This window comes from Symphalangus syndactylus, chromosome 4, assembly GCF_028878055.3.
Source record: "Symphalangus syndactylus isolate Jambi chromosome 4, NHGRI_mSymSyn1-v2.1_pri, whole genome shotgun sequence".
In the NCBI taxonomy this organism is placed as follows: Eukaryota; Metazoa; Chordata; class Mammalia; order Primates; family Hylobatidae; genus Symphalangus; species Symphalangus syndactylus.
Genome location: NC_072426.2, coordinates 141784024 through 141802892, shown reverse-complemented (window position 1 = coordinate 141802892; position 18869 = coordinate 141784024). Strand labels below are relative to the sequence as shown.

The 18869-nt window shown below is 38.4% G+C and overlaps 1 protein-coding gene and 1 non-coding gene across 15 annotated transcripts in view; one reads left to right on the top strand and one right to left on the bottom strand.

The window, feature by feature from the left end:
• The first annotated feature begins 7438 nt into the window (after positions 1-7438).
• DDX60L (DExD/H-box 60 like) overlaps positions 7439-18869 on the top strand; it is a 153961-nt gene continuing 142530 nt past the window's right edge. For 9 of the 14 annotated variants that reach the window (XR_010120607.1, XR_010120610.1, XR_010120612.1 and 6 more), the window contains exons 1-4: positions 7453-7612; positions 12639-12757; positions 12959-13028; positions 13547-13736. Coding sequence is in view for 5 of the 14 variants with exons in the window: in XM_055276354.2 (XP_055132329.1) it covers positions 12754-12757; positions 12959-13028; positions 13547-13736 (264 nt within the window). In the remaining 9 variants the exon portion in view is untranslated. Of the gene's footprint in view, positions 8638-9334; positions 9455-12638; positions 12758-12958; positions 13029-13546; positions 13737-18869 lie in introns of all 14 variants that reach the window. The other 5 variants (XR_010120605.1, XR_010120606.1, XR_010120604.1 and 2 more) reach the window with 5 other exon arrangements.
• On the bottom strand, positions 13942-14072 carry LOC129481453 (small nucleolar RNA SNORA51). The gene has a single exon (XR_008657442.1). It is a non-coding gene; the product is annotated as a small nucleolar RNA SNORA51 (small nucleolar RNA).

The following is an 18869-nucleotide window of genomic DNA, read 5'->3' as shown; positions in this document are numbered from 1 at the left end:
ACAATGTCATAGCTGGAAGAGTTGACCTTGTCTGACCTCCCAAGAGAAGATGTCTTATCCAAGATCATAAAGCTGCCAAATGTCAGCTGGGTTGAGAAGTGGCTGGTCCTGTTCTTTGACTGTCTGGGCCAGCCGAGCCTGGGGAAGTGTCATCAGTGCGAGGCCCGTAGTCCCTGAAAGCTTCACAGAAATGGCTGAAGATGGGGAGAGAGCTTCTCCTCTCCTAGTTAAACACTGGAATAATCATTAACTTTGCTTAGTGTTGCCCAATAAACAAGCTTAGCAGATGAGTGAGAAGGCAAGGAAAGAGAATCAGATTTGGGATCCAGAAGCTGAGATGACCTTAGGGACACTATTCTGCCTCAGGCCACTGTGAGGAATTGGGAGCTTCTAACTGGGCTGGGTAGGCAGCTATTACTCACTGGTGTTTATGTCTGGTATGAAAAGGTGACTGGGGGAAGTGAGGAGATTTTAAATCAGGCAATGATCATAGGTGTGGACGGTGAGTAATAAGGAGGTAAATGGAGTTCAGTAGCATAAAGGGTGAAGCCTTGTCCTTTGAGCTTTTCTGAGAAACCCAAGTGGTATGCAGCTAGAGAGGTGGGGGCTGTGGATGACAGTGGGTCAGAAACTTGACAGGGGGACACTGATCAAGTAGAAAGCCACGGGGGATGGATGAGGACTTCAATTATTCCTCTGAAGGAAAAAAGAAGTAGATTTATGAGAGTAGATTAATTCAGATCAAGGGAGTGAGCCCAGGCAGAGGTGATGAATAAAAAGGGGTGGAGTTTTACAGTGTGAGTCAAGAGCCTGCTGAATCATGCAGGGGTGAGGATGTTGGTGACAGGGCAGACCCCTTCCAGGGCAGAAGGGCTGGAATGCGATCAGTTCCCCACAGAAAGGACTAAAGTCTACTGTCCCAGCAACCCAAGTTCACACCTAAAAGCAAGGGTGTAGGATCAAGTGTCCAAAACCCAAGAGATCAGCTGCAGTGCATACCCTGCTCCCTGGCCTGCTCTAGTCCCTGTCCCCATCAGAGTCACTTCAGATGGGAGTGCCTGGCTTACCAGCCATCTGTCTGAAGAATTAACTCTGAGTCATTCACTAAACATACTTAGGCCATCAAACCTCACACCATATACCAACATAAATTCAGGTGCTAAATGGAAAAACCAAAAATAGCCATAATAAAATACATGGTTTTTGTTTTGTTTTGTTTTGTTTTTTGGTTTTTTTTTGCTCTATGGTAGTGAAGGAGTTTTCTACCCATAAGGGCAAATGAAGAAAATATAAAAGCACACTGTGATAAATCTGATGACTTCTAAAAGCTCCTCACTATAAAACTAAAACAAAATCTTCATTTAAAAAGAGAAAAGGCAAGTTAAAAAAATGAAAGGAAACCTTGGCAAGATGTGGCCTTGCAATTCAATAAGAAAAAACACATGGATAGGAAGATGAGCAGTATATTTAAAATTTATAAGACAATAGATATGTGAAATAATATACAGTCAGCCCTCTGTGGCTGCTGCATCCGTGGATTCAACTAACCATGGATCAAAAATATTCAGAAAAAATAATCTGTATTGAACATGTACACTTTTTTCTTGTCATTCTCTAAACAATACAGTATAACTGTTTACATAGTATTTACATTGTGTTAAGTATTATAAGTAATCTAGAGATGATTTAAAATTTATACACAAATATGCCATTTCATAAGGGACTTGAGTCTCCATGGATTTTAGTATCCAAGAGGGTCCTGGAACTAGTTCCCCATGGATAACTAGGGACAGCTACATATTACATTATCTTGACTTAATTTTGTCTCAAAAACTGTCAAAAAAGCCACTAGAACAATGATCAGTATTAGAGAAAAACCAAACCAAAAAAGAAAAAAATCCAGTGTTAGATTGTCAAACACGTAAGGAATACAATTTGTTATACTATTTTTATATTAAATTTCATTTCTTGATTTTTTCTTTAACGTATATCCAGAACAAAAGGAACATGTATACATGAATTGTTCCAATTTTTAACAAAAGTAAAAGAAATTATAAATAAGGTAAAATCTCAATGTATTTGCCATGACATGCCTTCTTATCACATTCAAAGTAAAAGTCACAGTCTCTTTTGTTCTCTGGGATCAGGCATGATCTGTCTCCTCACCTTATCTTTGTGACATTCTCCCACTCTTGCCTAGTCCTTCATCTTCAGCCACACAGGCCTCTCTAATGCTCCTTGAACCCACGTGGCTCACTCTATCTCAGGGACTTCCCTGTCCCTCAGCCAGGCTTGGTCTCTCCAAGAAAAAAGAATGGCCTAACTTCCTTCCAATCTTTAGTCAAGTTACCTTCTTAGTGGGACTTTCCCTGTCTATCCTATCTAAAATTTCATCTTCTTTTCCCATCAGGATTTGATATCTCCTCTTCTCTGTGTATTTTTTCTCTTATAGCTTATCTTTATCTAACACAATGGACTTTTTACTTCTCTTGTTATTGTTTATATTCTTTACTAGAATGTAAACTCTGAAGGAAGGAGTTTTTAATATTCTGTATCAGTGTATAAAAAGTGTCTGGACATAGTAGGTCTTCATACATGCCCGTTTAGTGAATCCCTAGAAAGGAATGTCCAGAAATTATGTTGTTTGAATGCATATGGATTGATATTACTGTTGCCACTCAACACAAGGCTTTAAGACTTTTTAAGACAGAGTAAGACCCTGTTATCTCTCTCATTACTCAAGGAAGGACATGCTACCTAGTGCTACATTCATGGTTCTCAGTATTTCCTGAAGAGAATAATAATGATACCTGCATCCTATTTCTTTGTATCTGATCTCTTTACAACACTGAATTCACTTAATCCTTTAACAACTCTGTGGATTGTTTTTAACTCCCATTTTAGAGATGAAAGACAGAGGCTAACTTACCCAATAGGCTGAAGCTAATACATGATGGAACTGTTAGCAGAGAAATCCTCTGAATCAAAACACTTACTTGTCACCAATAAGGTGTAGTGTTTGGGAGCTCTAAAAAAAGATGAAATACCAATAGGCAGATTAATCTGAAAGCAATGAGGAAATGCTAATGGATTTTAAGACAGGGAGTAACATGATCAGGTTTACGTTAGAGAAATTTCCCTGCCAGGAGAGTGGAAAACAGAATGGAGAGAACAGGCTGGAGTCAGGAAATGAATAGGCTTTTGCAATAAACCAGATGACAACACATGAAGCTCTTTCTAGTGAGTGGAAAGAATGACATAAAAGAGAATATGGAATTCAGATGTATCAGCTGTCATGAGCCAAGATCATGCCATTGCACTCCAGCCTGGGAGACAGATCAAGACCCTGATTCAAGGAAAAAAAAAAAAAAAAAAAAAAAGGAAAAGAAAGGAAAGGCTGGTATAAAATCTCGAATATCACCAATAGGTCAATAAATCATGGACTACATAGCACTGTTTAAATTTGGCAATTAATAGGTCATCATGAATGATGTTTGGAGAGGAGCTTCAGGGCAGATTCTGGTCTAAAGATAGACTAGACCAATAATTTTTAGGACTCTGAAGGAGAAGTGGAGATGATGACTGTATACCCTTATGAAGTGCCATGATCAAAAGGAGATGAGGCCCTGGTGTGGTGGTTCACACCTGTAATCCCAGCACTTTGGGAGGCTGAGGCAGGCAGATCACCTGAGGTCAGGAGTTGAAAACCAGCCTGGCCAACATGGTGAAACCCCATCTCTACTAAAAATACAAAAATTAGTCAGGCATGGTGGCATGCACTTGTATTCTCAGCTAACCAGGAGGCTGAGGCAGGAGAATCGCTGGAACCCGGGGGGCAGAGGCTGCGGTGAGCCGAGATCGTGCCACTGTACTCCAGCCTAGGCAACAGCAAGACTCCATCAAAAAAAAAAAAAAAAAAAAAGGAAATAGGGCAGGGCTCATTCTTTTAATTGTTTTGGTGGGAAATTGACTTTATCATTTTAATGGAATGAATAGTAAATGCCAGTTGCATTAGGTTCCTATTGTTGCTATAGCAAGTTACCACAAACTTGGTGGCTTAAAACACACATTTGTTACAATTCTGGAGGTCAGAAGCCTAAAATCGTATTGGTAGGGCTACATTATTTCTAGGGGCTCTAACGGGGAGTCCGTTTCCTTACCTTTTCCAGCTTCCACAGGGCACATGTATTACTTAGCTTGTGGTCCCTTTCTCCATGTATAAGCCAGCAGCACAGCATCTTCTCTCTCCTCTGATCTCCCATTTCTCTCTTATAAGGACCCTTGAGATTACATCGGGCCTAATCTGGAAAATCTAGGATAATCCCCCATCTCAAGATCTTTAAGTTAATCACATGCAAAGTTCCTTTTGCCACGTAAGGTAACATGCACACGTTCTGAGGATTAGGGCATGCACAGCTTTGGGAGCCGTTTATTTGTCAGTGCACTCTCTGCCCCAAATATTCTCGTCAATTCCATATGCAAAATGAACCATTCCAAGGTTCCCCCAAAGTCCCAATCTATTATAGTATCAACTCAAGTCCAAAAATCCCATCTAAATCTCATCTGCTGAACAGACCTAAATGATTAAATCAGGTATGGTTGAGACCTTGGGTATGAACCATCCTGAGGCAAAATTTCTCTCCATCTGTGAAGCTTTAAGACTAGAAAACAAGTTATTTGCTCCCAAAATACAATGGTGGGACAGGAATAGGGCACCAGTTACAGATATTCCTGTTCACAAAGGGAGAAAATGGAAGGAGAAAAAGCCAAGAAATTTGAAAAATCTGCAAGGCTAACTCCATAGGTTTTAAGGCCTGTGAATAACCATTTGTGTCTCTAGGTTCTGCCCTCAGAGTCATCCTTCATGAAAGATAGCACAAGTTTGTGGCTGAATAGTTTTATCAGACTGTTTATTGCTTGTGGAATTTTGGGAGTCCTATAACCGTCTTTCATTTTATTCTCTCTCTATACCTTTCAGTTCAAGCTGGCAGTGTTTCTGCTGATATTCTCAGAAATCTTTTGGATTTCCTGTATATGTCACAGAGATCTTTTTGAGGCAGTAGCAAAAGGTTGTCCAACCATACTCATGACTTTCTCTCCAGAGTATGTTTTCCCAACAGTGAATCTCTTACTTTTATCATCCTTTGCAATCTTGAAATCCTGATAATTTCCCACATTATCCTTGTCCTGGTTCCTTTTCGATAATAGTCCTTCCCTCTTATAAGGACCCTTCTGATTATATCAGGTCCCCAGATAATCCAGGGTAATTTCCCCATCTCAAGATTCTTAGGAATATCTGCAAAGTTCTTTTTGCAACAGAAGATGACATATTTATAGGTGTAAGGATTAGGACATAGATGTCTTTGGGGGACCATTATTCAGTCTACCACAGCTGTAAATAGAGGTTAACAACATAAGAATGGAGTGAGATTCCTGAGGAAGCTGGAGGTAACCAACTCGAAAGGGAGTGGTTATATCGTATATGGAGCATGTCATGGGCTTCTTGGACTAGATGGAGGTGTCAGACAGTTGAGAGGAGTCTCTTTAAAACAGATATATTCTTAGTGGACTTGAAGAGAACAGCAAGATGCTGTAGGGTTTTAAGGGCCACTGTAAAAAAGATCAGGGACCTATAGTCATAAACAGTAAATTTGAGGTGAAAAATATTAGACAATTTCCCTCAATGTCCTGGTAAGGGCAAAAAATGGTTCACTAGATTCAGGTGATCAAGTTGCAGGGAAGGTGCAGAGGAAAGTGAGTGGATGAAGCAGTTGAGAATGTTAGTGAGAGGAAGGTTCAGTGCCTGTTCACAGAGTTGATCCTGGGGAGGTGAAAGAGTGGGGCTCCTAAGGAGGCTGAGAGATTGAGGCAAGGGGGAAGTCTCTAAAAAGTGGAAATGGAGTTTATGATTTTCAAGTTTCTGACTAACATCCAGGCTGGAGTTATGGTAATAAATTATTAAAGTGGAAAAGAACTGGATATTGATTTGGAGTAGAGTCTGCTTATGTGCATTGTACATATACTTTGCGGTGGGAAGTGGGATGTGTGGAGTTAACATCTAGGGAATCCCCACCTGATACATCTATATTTTTAAGAGAGAAAAACAACAGCAGACAGTAAATTATTTTAAGAACATGTAGGGCCCACTTCTACAACCAAAAGAGGAAATCCCCATTAAATTGTACGTGCTTTGGGGGCGGAATAATGACACCGTAGTATTTGAAAGAACTGGAATGAGATAATATATACAGAGAATATTGTAGATTTTATCTTTGGAATTAAATTTTGAAGTCTTGGCTACCATTAACTACCTGTAGGGTCATGGACAAGTAATTGAATTCTCTAAGCCTTATTTACCTCATCCATAAAATAGCAACAGTAAAGTTGCTCATGGGATTTCTGTGAGATTTAATCTGATAATACATGTTAAGGGCTTAGCCTATTGCCTGGCACATAAAAAGCTCAATAAATGCTTTTACAACAAAGCCCAATTTTCTGCTGCTAGCAAATGCATCCTGATGATACAAAGGTCCAGTATCAGATGCTAGAGAAGAATCCATCTGAGATGAACTTATGACTTAATCATGAGTCATTTCAGGTTCTTTCTCAATGTCATCCTCATTGTGAAAGAGAATCATAACTGTTTTCAACCAAACAAAAAATTAAAGAAAAATCCTGACAGAAGTGAGTAATGTTTTCACCTCCTTTTCAAAGCTGCTTTATATTCCAGAGTCTGAGAAAAAGCTTTGTTCTTCTGGGCTCTTTCTATTGTGAACAAGTCACTTCCACCCTTTCCTTTTCTTGAAGATGGAACTTCTGGCTTCGAATTCTCTCCATTTATTACCCAATGCCGTTACTGAGGCACCCTCACCACCACCTTGAATCTCAATATATTCTGCACATGCATAACCTCATGGAATTAAGTGTCTGGAGCGCTAAAGGCCACGATGGGCTAGGGCTGAAACTCGAATTTCCAACATCAATGAGCTTGATGACAAAACTAAAGAGCATTCTTCTTCTCAGTTTAAATTGTTTGTGATAGATGATTGGCCTTTCAAATGTTCACACTGGACAGTTATACTATTGGAAATTTTTCATAAAATCAACTTCTTAGGACAGAAACTCAAAGCCCCCAATCCCTTTTTACTCCATTTTTGCATGTCCAGTACCTTGCCAGAAAAGAAAAAGGCCACACCTCACCATAGACTTTCACAGTGCTTAGCGTGCATTTACTCTCAGCCTCAGTTCCTTGTTTAGAGTCCCAGATTTCTCTGCTTTCTTTCCCTTTACATTTACATGCAAGTCCCAGATAGCATATCATCGCTTCTGCTATTACCTCCCTAAGATTCTCAGAGTAAACCAATGCAGACCTATATTCTACCTCCAGAAAACTGCGGAAATCGAAAAGGCCTCACGGTGGAGAAAAGAAACCGAAACTAACTCCCTAGATATAAACTCAGGCGCTGGCTGCTGTGTGGCTCAGAGCGCCCAGTCCGACGCTAGGCTCTGAACCCCTTCCACCAGGCTCTGCGCTCGGTCCCCTCTGCTCATTTCCTCCCCGCGGGGCGTGCAGCTCAGACGCTCTTTGAACCTAGCAGGTTCGGTGGCCAGGGTGAGGATTACGGGTGACGTCGGGTGTCGCTAGGGACCCTGGAGCGGAGCTGTCCCGCGGGGGTTCTAGGTTTCCTTCAACATCCAGATGGACCTGGCGGGGAGGTGGCCCGGTGGCTTCGTGCGCGCCGGGCACGGGGAGCTGGGGCGCTCGCTGGGCTCGGGCGGCAGCTTTGCGGGCAGGCGGAGGTCGGGCTTGGGGAGAGGTAGGGAAGAGGGACAACAGCCATGAGAGAGGAGAGTGCTCAGGCATTTAACGGGTCCTCCACCCGAGGGGGCCTGGGGATCTGGGGTACTGAGGAGAAACTAAGGGTCATCACATCTGAGCACAGCCAGTCGAATGTGGACGTTGACTGGCAGCAAGCCGCTTCCCTTTTTTCCGTCTTGGATTTAAGCTTTTTTTTTTTTTTTTTTTTTGAGTCAGAGTCTCGCTCTGTCGCCCAGGCTGGAGTGCAGTGGCGCCATCTTGGCTCACTGCAAGCTCCACCTTCCAGATGTTCTCCTCCCTCACGCAATTCTCCTGCCTCAACCTCCCGAGTAGCTGGGACCACAGGCGCCCGCCACCACGCCCGGCTAATTTTTAAATTTTTTTTATTTTTAGTAGAGACGGGGTTTCACCGTGTTAGCCAGGATGGTCTCGATCTCCTGACCTTGTAATCCGCCCGTCTCGGCCTCCCAGAGTGCTGGGATTACAGACGTGGGCCACCACGCCCAGCCAGGATTTCACTTTTGTACCCATTTCTGTAGCAGTAAGGGAATGCTAACTTCTGTAGCAATTACAACTTGTAAATTTCAGTGGCATTACACAATAGAAATTTATGTATATTGTCCTTCTAAGAGTTCAAAGCAGATTTTCCTGGCCAGTGGGCCCCATAGTGATTCAGGGACCCAGTTTCTTCCATATGGTGGTTCCACTGTTCCCTGGAGTCTTAATATTCTTTGCACCTAACTTTTTAAAAGAGAAGAGTAGAGAAGGTGTACCTACTTCTCGAAAGTCTGGCTATCACTTCCACTCACATTCCACTGGTAAGAACTAATTTCATGGCTATCTCCACATCCAAAAGAATGGGGAAAATGTAGTCATTGGCCAGATAGCTACTTCTCAGTGATAATTCTTAAATGTGGAAGGAGGAGCATGAATTTTAGTGGATAGTTGATATCTCTGATCCGATACATAGGATTTTTTTTTCAATTTTTTTAGCTTCCATCAGAATCCAAAAGAAAGTCTTCACATTACAATTGATGTATAAATGTCTTGTTTTTTAATCTATAGGATTCCCTCTTTCTCTCTCTCTCTCTTCTTCTCTGACTCTTTGTCTCCCCTCGCTATTCTCTGTTAGTTCTTAAAATTAGAGGCATAATCAGTTCTTTTTAATTTTTTATATTTTTGTTAGGAGTTCACATAGATGGTGTCATATTCCATTCAGAGACAGAGAATGTCTTGCTATCTCCATTTTTATGATATTAGTATCCATTGATGTTCAATAGCTAGATCCATTAATTTATTAGATGTTTCAAAACGAGGAAAATATAAATTTCTCATTTATTTTCTTGAACTGGGTTACTTCTGTAAAGACAAACTTCTCATACTATTTACTTAATCAGGGTTACACTTTGTATTGACAATAGGGGATAAGTGGTTTTTTTTTTCATTGCAAAACATGTTCTTTTTAAAAACTTTTATTTCTTTAATCTTTATTTTTTGATTTATCTTCTCTCTTAGTTTGCTAAAACCGCTGTAACAAAATATTATAGAGTGGTGGCTTAAACAATAGAAATTTATTTCTCACTATTCTGGAGGCTGTGAAGTACAAGATCAAGATTCTGGCTGATTCAGTTTCTGGTGAGGGCTCTCTTCCTGGCTTGCACATGACTACCTTGTTGCTGTGTTCTGAGAGAGAGAGTGAGCAAGCAGGAGCCAAGGGGGAGGGACGGGGTGGAGGGGAAAAGGGAGAAGGGAGAGAGTATGAGCTCTCTGAGGTTTCTTCTTTAGAAGACACCAATCCTATCAGATAAGGACCCTATCCTTATGGCCTCCTCTAATCCTAATTACCGCCTGAAGCCCCCATCTCCAATTACCATCACACTGGGGTTCAGGGCTTTAAAATATGAATTTTGGGGGGACATAAACATTTAGTATATAACATCATCTTTGAATGCTATTTCTGGGCTTCCTATTTTTTTTTTTTTTTTAATAAATAATAATAGCATTCCTACTCTTTTCCTAACATTTTTCCCTCTTTGTACTTCTCAAATTGGTTAGCTATTTTAATATATTATCAATGTTCAAAGCATTTACATTTTGGTTCTCTGAATAAATTAAGTTCATTGTTACTTGTCTATATATTGAGTCTAAAAATTGAAAACCAAACACAACATAACTATATACATGGTGTTCATTATGGAGTCAAGTTTTGTGATCAGATCCAAATAGGAAATGCATTCTATATAATTAAAAGTTGATTAAAGTAGACTTTTCAAAGCATTAAAGAAGATGAAAGATATTGGTCATATGTCAGAGCATTCAGCGTTGGCCATAATGTTAAAAGAGCTGACTTTAATCGGTTTTCACTATGTCCAGGTGCTTTTTAAGCAGTTTATGTATTAACACATTTTATCTTGACAACCCTAGGATAATAATATTATTCCAGATTCGCAGACAGGAAACAGAAACAGAGATGGTAAGCAATTTGTCTCAGGCCACACAACTAGTTAGTTGTACAATTAGGGATTCAACCCAGGCATCCTGGTTTCAGAGCTCATGTTCTTATTCACTTTAATGCCTCTTTCATTTTCATTCTTTTGTGGCTAAAATGTCTTTCTTTTTTTGCCAGACTTTAGATTTTCTCTTTATCTTTGGAGTACTGAAATTTTATCAGGATATATCTAGCTGTGGCTTTCTCTTTTTTCATCAAACTTGTTTTGTTTTTGGAGGACCTTTTTAATCTAGGGATTCATATTTCTCTTCAGCCCTGAGGCAGTCTTCTTAAATTACATTTTCTCACAGTATGTTTTCGATTATTTTCACCACTCATTCTGGTATCCCAGTTATTTCCTCCAGGATTACCTTTAAATGGATTATATAAGCTTTGATCAATCTTTCATGTGTCTTAATGTTTCTTTTATTTCTATCTCATTGTCTTTCTGGACTCTGTCTTTTAACTTGGGATTCTGCTTTATTGTTCAGCAAACTAATTTATTTTATATCTGCAGTCTTGCTTTGAATTTTCAAGAGTGCTTTCTTGTTCCTGTATTTTTTTCTTTTCAATAGCAGCATGCAAGCTCCTATTTCATAGATTCAGTATCTTTGATTCTGAATGAAAATTCTAGTTGGAATTTTTTAAAGTTCTCTTCTGACTTCGAAATTATCTCTTTTTCTCAGTATGTCTTTTAGAATATTTTGATGTTTTTAGTTTGTTTTTTTTTGTCTTCATTTTTGGTGTTTATTTTCTGTCTAATCAGTATTTTATATCTGACGATCCTTACTTTTAGATTCATATTATAAATTTTAAAAATTACAGTGCTTAATAAAAAAGCTGTTTTAGGCTTTCCTAACCTGTCTCTCTCTTAAATGGGAGGGGCTCTTTGAATGACCACTCCATTCACTCCTTCAAGGCTCATCTGAAATGTCACTTTCTTGGAGATACTGTCTATAGCAATCCTGTCCAATTCGTTATAGCTCTTTTATTTTTTAAATAGTACTTAAGTTTTAAATATTTAAAATTGTATTAATTTTTTTCCACTAGATGATAAGCTCCTAGAGAGCAGCAAAGCCTACTTTTGTCCTTTTCACTGTACTCCCACCTGCAAGTGCAGCGCTTGTCACATAGCAGGTGTTTGCTCATTCAATAGTTGTTGGATAAATGCATTCTGCTTTCTGTCCCTTCAGTTTCACAGAGACTGTACTTACTTTGGCTATAAATATTTTTCTATTTACCAATCCTGTGGCAATGTTGAGTTCTAACCATATTTTGCTGCTATTCTTTATGGTTAATATGAAGTGAAGAAGTGAGTTCTCCCAGAATCACCTCCCAAGACAAGGATTTGAGTGCCAATAGTTCATTTTGGGAGTGATCAGGAGTGGCCCAGAAACTTATTTTGGGAGTGACCCAGAGTCACTAATAAGCAGCATTCAGTGATTTCTTCTACCTGTGATATATACTCATTTCCTCAGTTATCTTTAGTAATCAAATGACTTGATAGTTCTATTTCTAGCCCAGAAACCTGGCCACCTTTCCGCGTGCTTTGTCCGAGCCCCATCATCCATCCTCTTGTCCTTGCTAAGATCTGAGGAGTCATCCGTGACACTCCCAACTCTCCCTTCTCATGTGGAATCTATTGCCAAACTATGTCACATTTATCTTCAAAATAGCCCCCAATAAATCTACATCTCTCTAGCTCTAAATAGCACCAAATTAGCTCAAACCACCATCATCTTTCTACAGGACTATTTCAGTAGCTTTCTTTATGCACCTCCCCATCCAGTGTGCTCTCTCTACTAAAGACAGAGTAATGTTTACCAAGTGCAAGTGTAATCAAATTACAACCAGTTTAAAAGCCATCAATGGCTGAGTTTAGCTCTGAGGATGAAGACAAGACACCTTAAAATTCCTTAAAAGACTGCCTAGCTTCCTTTTTCTCTAACCTTATCTGACACAGCCTTACCCTCTGCTGCAGCCGCACTAACTTCTTTTCTGAATCTCGTACTTTCCATACTGTCCTCTGTCACAGGGCCTCTGTACATGCTGTTCCCTTTGCCAAGAATACTTTTTATTGCTTTTTTGGGGGGCAAATTAAGGGAGTACTCATTCCTTCAGATCTCAGTTCTTGCATTAATTCCTTAGGGAAGCCACCCTCATCTCTGTGCCTTTTGTCACATTTGTGATTTGAAATTTTTTGTATGATTATTTGATCAATCTTTGCTTATTTACTAGACTGCTTGCTCTGTGGAAATTGTAACCATATTTTTTGGGCCCATTTCTTTGTTTTAGGAATAACTGCAGTTCTATTTCTTTCTTTTATTACAGAGGTGCCATTCACATCAAATGTAGCCATTTTAGAGGTGCCAAAATAAAATATATCAGCCATATTTAATAAATTCCAGCTCTACTCTTCTACCCTATAGCCCAAGAAGCAACAACGATGGGTAATTCTCAATCTTTGATATTTGTAGCCTATAAAACAACAATCTTGTAAGATATTCAGATTCAATAATGTTACAAAGTAATTGGATATCTATATTTCATTTCCTTAATAATATACTTAATTATTATACTTAATAATATACTAAATTATAAAGCTGTGTAAAAATATTGATGGCTCAAAAAGTCTTTTTTTTTTTTTTTAGGGTTAAAGGATCATGCAGTATTTTTCAGGGAAATGACACAGTTAATTTTGAATGAAATGCCAAGAGCTGGGTAAGTACTGTGAAGTAAAATAGAAGGAGCTATACTATTGTATGCTCTGTGTTTCCACATCCCTCTTAACCCGTATACATATACATGATCACTCAACCTATTTATCTTGGAGCAGCTTGGAGATGATGGGAACGCACTCTTCTTCCTATAGTTGTCATAGCTGTCACTGAACAGACTGTTTCCTAAAACAATCAGATTCATGGAGCTGGGGGTTATATATGTCCTTATCCAGAATAACAGCCTTTAGAATCATATTCTCAAGTTCAAATCCTGGCTCTGCCATTTAGCATTGGATAATTTCCTTTGCCTCTCTGAGCCTAATTTTATTTTAATAAAATAGTAATTGTGCTATCTCCTTCTTATTAAAGGACAGTTGCTTAAATGAGATACTTGAAAAGGCATCATGGACTGCATGGGGTACTCAACCAATAGTAGCTTATGCAATAATAGTAACACCAATAGCAACAAAGTCTCTGTGAAACATCTGTGATTTCTATTCTCTTTGATTTTTATTTTAGGTATTCCAGCATATTAAATGATTTTGTGGAATCTAATTTTTTTGTGATTGATGGAGATTCCTTGCTTGTCACATGCCTGGGTGTAAAATCATTCAAGTGGGGACAGAACCTCCACTTTTTCTATCTGGTTGAATGCTATCTTGTGGATCTTATGAGCAACGGAGGACAATTCGCCATAGTTTTCTTCAAGGTAATGTATGATGATTGATGTCGTTTTAGTCCTTTGAAGACTATAACTGAAATCTCTTAACCTAAAGAGTCTTTGACCTAAAATGAAGCATGTCATCATAGAAAATATAAAAAGGCAGATTAACAAAAGAACAAATTACCCATAATTTCACTACTCAGAGATAACCATTCTTTATTTTTTATTTTATTAAAGTTTTTTCCCTCGACTCTGTTCCCACATTCACAATATAGATCAGGCACAGAGCCTGGGCTGAGGAGTATATGGGCTAGATTTACTCTACCTCCTTTTCTATATAGTCAGTGTAAGAATTCAGCCTGTGGTAAGCACCAGCAAGCCCATTCTTTAAATTTCAACATTTTATAAAATTTCAAATATAGATAAGTTGAAAGGTTGTAGAGAAAATATCTATATCCCACCATCTAAATCCTACAATTACATTTTATTTTACTTACTTCTTCATATATCTGTAAGCTTATCCATGTCTTTATTCACCTGTCAATCCTTTTATTTTGGGGGTACATTTCAAAATAGTTGTAGACATTACATTTAACTCTGAAACGTTTCATCATAGATGCCATTGACTAGAGTTCAGTATTTATTTGCAGATTTTTCTGATGGTAAAGTTTACATGAAATAAAATGCACAGATCTGAAATGTGTTACAAAAAGTTTTGCTCCAACCTAATGCCATTTAACAAGCTTTGGCATGTGCACAGTATTTACCAGTCCATTGAATTTTGACACACGCATGCACGTGTAACCCAAACTCTTGTTCCACAGTACATCTTCTCATGCTCCTGCCCAGTCCATCCTCACCCCATCCCCTAGAAGCAACCACTGTTTAAATCCTTTCTATTGCCTTCTTTAGTTTTGCCTGTTGTGGAACTTTCTTTTTTTTTTTTTTAGTTGGAGTTTTGCTCTTTTTGCCCAGGCTGGAGTGCAATGCCGTGATCTCAGCTCACTGCAACCTCCGCCTCCTGGGTTCAAGTGATTCTACTCTCTCAGCCTCCCAAGTAGCTGGGATTACAGGCGCATGTCACCATGCTCAGCTAATTTTTGTATTTTTAGTAGAGACAGGGTTTCATCATATTGGTCAGGCTGGTCTCGAACACCTGACCTCAGGCGATTCACCCGCCTCGGTCTCCCAAAGTTCTAGAACTTTTAATAAATAGAATTTTACAGTATGAACTCTTTGAATAAACCTTTCATTCAACATAATATTTTTGAGAGGCATCCATTTTGTTCTGTGCAGTAGTATTTTGTTCCTTTTATCACTTTTGAGTAAGGTTTTATTGTAGAAATGTGCCATGGTTTGTTTACCCATTTTCTTGTTGGGTGGACACTTTCCTGTTGAGTGGTCTCTTTCAATATCTTGCCTAGATGAATAAAGCTACTGTGTGCATCCACAGGCAAGTCTTTGTGTGGATGTAAATTTTCATTTTCCTTGTGCATATATCCATGATTGAAATATATGTTTTATAAAACTACCAAAGCTTTTCCTAAGGTAGTTGTGCCCCTTTACACTCACACCAGCAATGAATAAGAGTTCTGGTGCCCTGTGTAGTTGCAAACATTTGTATTTGGTCAGTCCAGCCATTCTGGTGGAAGTGTAGTGTTATGTCCCTGTGTTTTAATTGGTATTTATCAAATGGCTAATGATGTTGCCTACTTTTTCAAGTGCTTATTGTTCGTTTGTATACTATGACTTGTGAAGCATCTGCTCATATCTTTCGACCGTTTTAAATTGGGTTCTTTATCTTTTTAATATTGAGTTGTAGTAGTTCTTGATATATTCTGTATACAACCTCTTGTCATATATATTATTGCGAATATATTTTCCCAGTCTGTGGCTTGTCACTTCATTTTAAGACAGAGTCTCGCTCTGTCACCTAGGCTGGAGTGCAGTGGCGCAATCTTGGCTCACTGCAACCTCTGCCTCCTGGGTTCATGCCATTCTCCTGCCTCAGCCTCGTAAGTACTTGGAACTACAGGCATGCGCCACCATGCCCGGCTAATTTTTTGTATTTTTAGTAGACACGGGGTTTCATCGTGTTAGCAGGATGGTCTCGATCTCCAGACCTCGTGATCTACCCACCTCGGCCTCCCAAAGTGCTGGGATTATAGGCATGAGCCACCGTGCCCGGCTGCCACTTCATTGTCTTAGTGCTATCTTTGGATGACCATATTTTAATTTTGATGAAATCTAATTTGTTATTCTTTAATGGTTATTGTGCCTGTATCCTGATAAGAATCATTGCCTATCTCTTAGTCACAAAGATATTTTCCTATATTTATTAATAATTCTAGAAGTATGTAGTTTCAGCTTTTGCATTTTGGGCTATGATATTTCTTGAATTAATTTTTGTGTGTTTGTGGTGTGAATTGGGGATTGAGGTTGATTTGTTCCAGCATCCATTGTTGAGAACATTTTTCTTCTACCAGTAGATTGCTTTGGTTTCTTCATCAAAAATCAAATGATTATATATGTGTAGGTCCGTTTCTGGGTTTTCTACTATGTTCCATCAAAGGATTTAACAAATTACCAGTACCACAATGTCCTGATTTGTGTAATTTTATAGTAAATCTTGAAGCCCACTTTGTTCTTCTTTAACTTTGGCTATTCTAGGTTCTCTGCATTTCCACACGAATTTTAGAATCAGCTTGCCAATTTCTATTTAAAAAGAACAATGGGATTTTAATGATATTCATTAAATTTGTAGATCAATATGGTCTTTCAGTTAGTGAACACAATATATATCTCTGCTTTTTAAGATCTCTAATTTCTTTTATCAGTTTTGTAGTCTTCAGTGTGGAGATGTTGCACATCTTTTGCTAAATCTATTTCAAGATATTTCATGTTTTGATCTTACAGTAAATTGAATTTTTAAAAATAATTTTTTATTTTTTGCTGTTTGTATATAGAAGTAGAATTGATTTTTGTTTGTTAACTGGTATCCTGCAATCTTATTAAAACAACTTATTAATTTCAGTGGCTTATTTGTATATTTCTTAGATTTTTCAATGTCTTCAGTGAATAAATACATGCTTATTTCTTATTTTCCAATTTGATTTTTTAATTGCTTTTTCTTGCCTTATTACAGTGATTGGCACCTCTAGAAATGCTGAAGTAGAGTGAGTGGGAATCTTTAACTGGTTCTTGATCTTAAAGGGAAAGTGTCCATTATTTCCCTACTAGGTATCATATTAGCTGTAGTTATTTTATATATATCCATTATCAAATTGAGGAAATTTCTTCTTATTTTAGGTTTTCTGAGAGTTTCTATAATTAATAGGTGTTACATTTAAAAAAATACTTTTTCTACATTTATGGAAACTCTGATACACCTTTCCTCTTTTGTTTTCTTAATTTGGTAGATTACATTAAGTGATTTTTAAATATTAATTCAATCTTTTATTCCTGGGAAAACCTTAGTTGGTTATGATAGATATCCTTTCTTTAATATATTGCTGGGTTTGATTTGCTAATATTTTAAGTGTTTTTGGTATATAGTCATGAAAAATATTAATCTGTAATTTTATTTATTTATTTATTTGAGATGGAATCTCACTCTGTAGCCCAGGCTGGAGTACAAAGGCACGGTCTCGGCTCACTGCAACCTCCGCCTCCCAGGTGCAAACAATTCTTCTATCTCAGCCTCCTGTGTAGCTGGGATTACAGGCATGTGCCACCATGCCTGGCTGATTTTTGTATTTTTAGCAAAGACGGGGTTTCCCCATGTTGGTCAGGCTGGTCTTGAGCTCTGACCTCAGGTGATCCACCTGCCTCAGCCTCCCAAAGTGCTGAGATTACAGGCATGAGCCACCATGCCAGGCCAATTTTATTTTTTATAATGCCTTTGTTTGGTTTTGGTATCAGGATCATGCCGACCTGGTGAATGTGTTGAAAAGCCCATTTTCCTCTTCTATTTTCTGAAAAAGTCTTTATGAGATTGGTATTATTTCCTCAGACGAATTTGATAAAATTTGATCAAATTTTCCTGTGAAACCATTTGGGTCTGGAGTTTTCCTTGGAAGGAAATTTTTGATAACAAAGTCAATTTCTTTAATAAATATAGGGCCATTTAGACTTTCTGTTTTATCTTGTGTCAGTTTTGTTAATTGTATATGTCAAGGGATTTGCCTATCTTATCTAAATTGTCTAATATTTTGGCATAAAGTTGCCTATAATATTCTCTTATTTTCCTCTTACTGCCTAAAGATTTGTAGTGATGTTAGTGTTAGTAGCTTCCTCTTTCATTTTTTTTTTTTTTTTTGGAACAGAAACTAAATTTTCTTTTTTTAAAATTCGAGACAGGGTCTCACTCTAGCTCCCAGGCTACAACACAGCAGTAGCATGATTTTGGCACACTGTAACCTCTGTGTCGTGGGCTCAAGTGATCCTGCTACCTCAGCCTCCTTAGTAGCTGGGACTACAGGCGTGTGGCAGCATGGTTGGCTAATTTTTGTATTTTTTATAAAGATGGGGTCTTGCTGTGTTGTACAGGCTAGTCTCCAACTCCCAAGGTCAAGCAATCCACCTACCGTGGACACCCAGAGTGCTGGGATTACAGGCGTGAGCCACTGTGCCTGGCCACTAAATATTTATTTTTTCATTCATTTTCAAATTATGCAGTTTTATACTGAATAACACAGAAGGAAACTAAAATTGCTAACAGTTTATATGTAAGCCTGATTCCTGTCTTAAGGAAAAGAAGAACACTACAAAAGCAACACGTATTCTAACAAAACGTGTTCTAACATGTTTTGTTAGAACAAAAACAAAAACCCTCTAAAAAGCTTTCACATTACACTCCCATTTTGTGAACTGGCAGCTGTCTGTGTCCCTTAAATCTTTGATTATCTGCTGCTTTCTGTGTAGCAGGCTACAAAGCACACAGATTGTAAATATAGCTTACCAAAAGAGGATACATGGACCATATACCCATCACCTGGATACTGTAAACCAGTTTTTAAACATAAACTGCAGAAATCCTGACTAATGCAGCAAAATAGACTTTATTTTTTGGCTAGCTGCTAGTGACAACCAGTGATGCAATAACAGGGGGGGACTGGTCAGAAACATGACACCAACTCTTAATAGCAACTGCTCTACTTGAAATTCACATCTGGTGAA